The following is a 1711-nucleotide window of genomic DNA, read 5'->3' on the forward strand; positions in this document are numbered from 1 at the left end:
GATGAATGTAATCATAACGCGATTACAATTTTGCCAGAATGGCGTGATATAAGTAAACTAGATTGTCCCTTTAGCGCTGAGAGTCAATCATGTTCTCTTTGATTCTCTTTGAGTATGATTAACCTCCATCATGTTTCTCAACAGAGGGAATTATAACAAGTGTCGATTCCTTCACGAACAAGTAGGGGTGTTCAACAAGACCGCTTTCTGGGTAGAGTTTTACACGTGAAATCCTAGGAGCGTTTTTGAAGCTCAGGAGAGGTCTACTGATCGCGCTGAATGAATTTTCAAGTGTTTTTCTGTACGGCCGATGGCGAGCAAGCAAGATTCAATCATTGTTACAACATCGTCCAGATTCTCAGTCGCATAATAACAATCTCTTACCGGAACATAGCCAAAGTTTGGTACTGTTCGAAATCAGATTCAGCTCTCCCTTGCTGAACTTCAGGACCACCGCGACGTTGAATTTGAGCACGCCGTTTTTTCAATGCCTCCTGCAGAAAACATATCAAAGCATCAGAGATTTTATTCAACTTAGTGAATTTTCCGTTATGGATGAACCGAGCATTCGACAACTACTACCCCAACACTTCATATCTATGCACCTTTCAACTTCTATTATAAATGCGTTCGAGTTTTCATAAGTATATAGTATTCGGCGACTTCCAATATCTACACCATGCAGCTCCCGACAACATCGCTGCATACACGATTGCTCCAAAGTGTGTTATCATCGCTACTCTGAAACATACTCATTTTTTTCTCATATTCTCATCATCTTTTCCTATACACATTCTGTTTTATCGTTATCACATCTACACTAACTCCTATACCACAATAACGACTACTGCTCAAACCACAATAACGACTACTGCTCAAACCACAATAACGACTACTGCTCAAACCACAATAACGACTACTGCTCAAACCACAATAACAACTACTGCTCAAACCACAATAACGACTACTGCTCAAACCACAATAACGACTACTGCTCAAACCACAATAACAACTACTGCTCAAACCACAATAACGACTACTGCTCAAACCACAATAACGACTACTGCTCAAACCACAATAACGACTACTGCTCACACCACAATAACGACAGAGAGACTTACTTGTTCCTCTTCTAACCTTTTCTGAATAACCGCCGCCCTATCCAAAAGCCTCTTACGGAAGTCACTTTTACACCTGCGATCAATTCAATGACACTTTCTCGTGAAAATCGAATTACTTTTTAACAACAAATTCCGCTTGGAGTGCATCTAGCTGTTCTCCACGGAACTCTGCCAAATACGGCATCAAAATGTCCATCTAAAGAGCTCATGTTTTCAACCTGGTCGAATTCTAATTCGCCAATACAACTTAATTGCTTCAAAAAACAAAATTTGTGATACTAACGACATACGGGGAGTGGTTCTAATAACAAGAAACTTACTCTTCACATAAAGTGCACCCACATATTGATATAGGAAATATTCAAGTGAATTCATCTACTTTATTATTTTCATTGTGACTTTCGCTTCCAAAATTAATGATATTAGCGCGAATCAGCTTGATAATTTCAAACTAATTCCGATGAGATTTCGCGATATGCCCACTTTTTTCTCAGCTATTTTCGTCGCACTATCCTCCCCATATTCCTCCGAACCATCTTCCAGCGGCGTGACTTCAGCCAAAGCTCCTCTGGCGTAATCGTATACGTTTT

The 1711-nt window shown here is 39.9% G+C and overlaps 1 protein-coding gene across 1 annotated transcript; it reads right to left on the minus strand.

Annotated features, from left to right (window-relative positions):
- Positions 1 to 380: 380 nt before the first annotated feature.
- Positions 381 to 1305, minus strand: Pmar_PMAR014117 (hypothetical protein; the record flags this gene model as incomplete). The annotated part of the gene is made up of 3 exons (XM_002772530.1): positions 381 to 494; positions 1122 to 1194; positions 1238 to 1305. The coding sequence occupies 3 exons, from the start codon at positions 1303 to 1305 to the stop codon at positions 381 to 383; spliced, it is 255 nt and encodes an 84-aa protein (XP_002772576.1).
- Between the last annotated feature and the right edge of the window lie 406 nt (positions 1306 to 1711).

Source organism: Perkinsus marinus (genome assembly GCF_000006405.1).
Source record: "Perkinsus marinus ATCC 50983 genomic scaffold scf_1104296961024, whole genome shotgun sequence".
Taxonomy (NCBI): Eukaryota; Perkinsozoa; order Perkinsida; family Perkinsidae; genus Perkinsus; species Perkinsus marinus.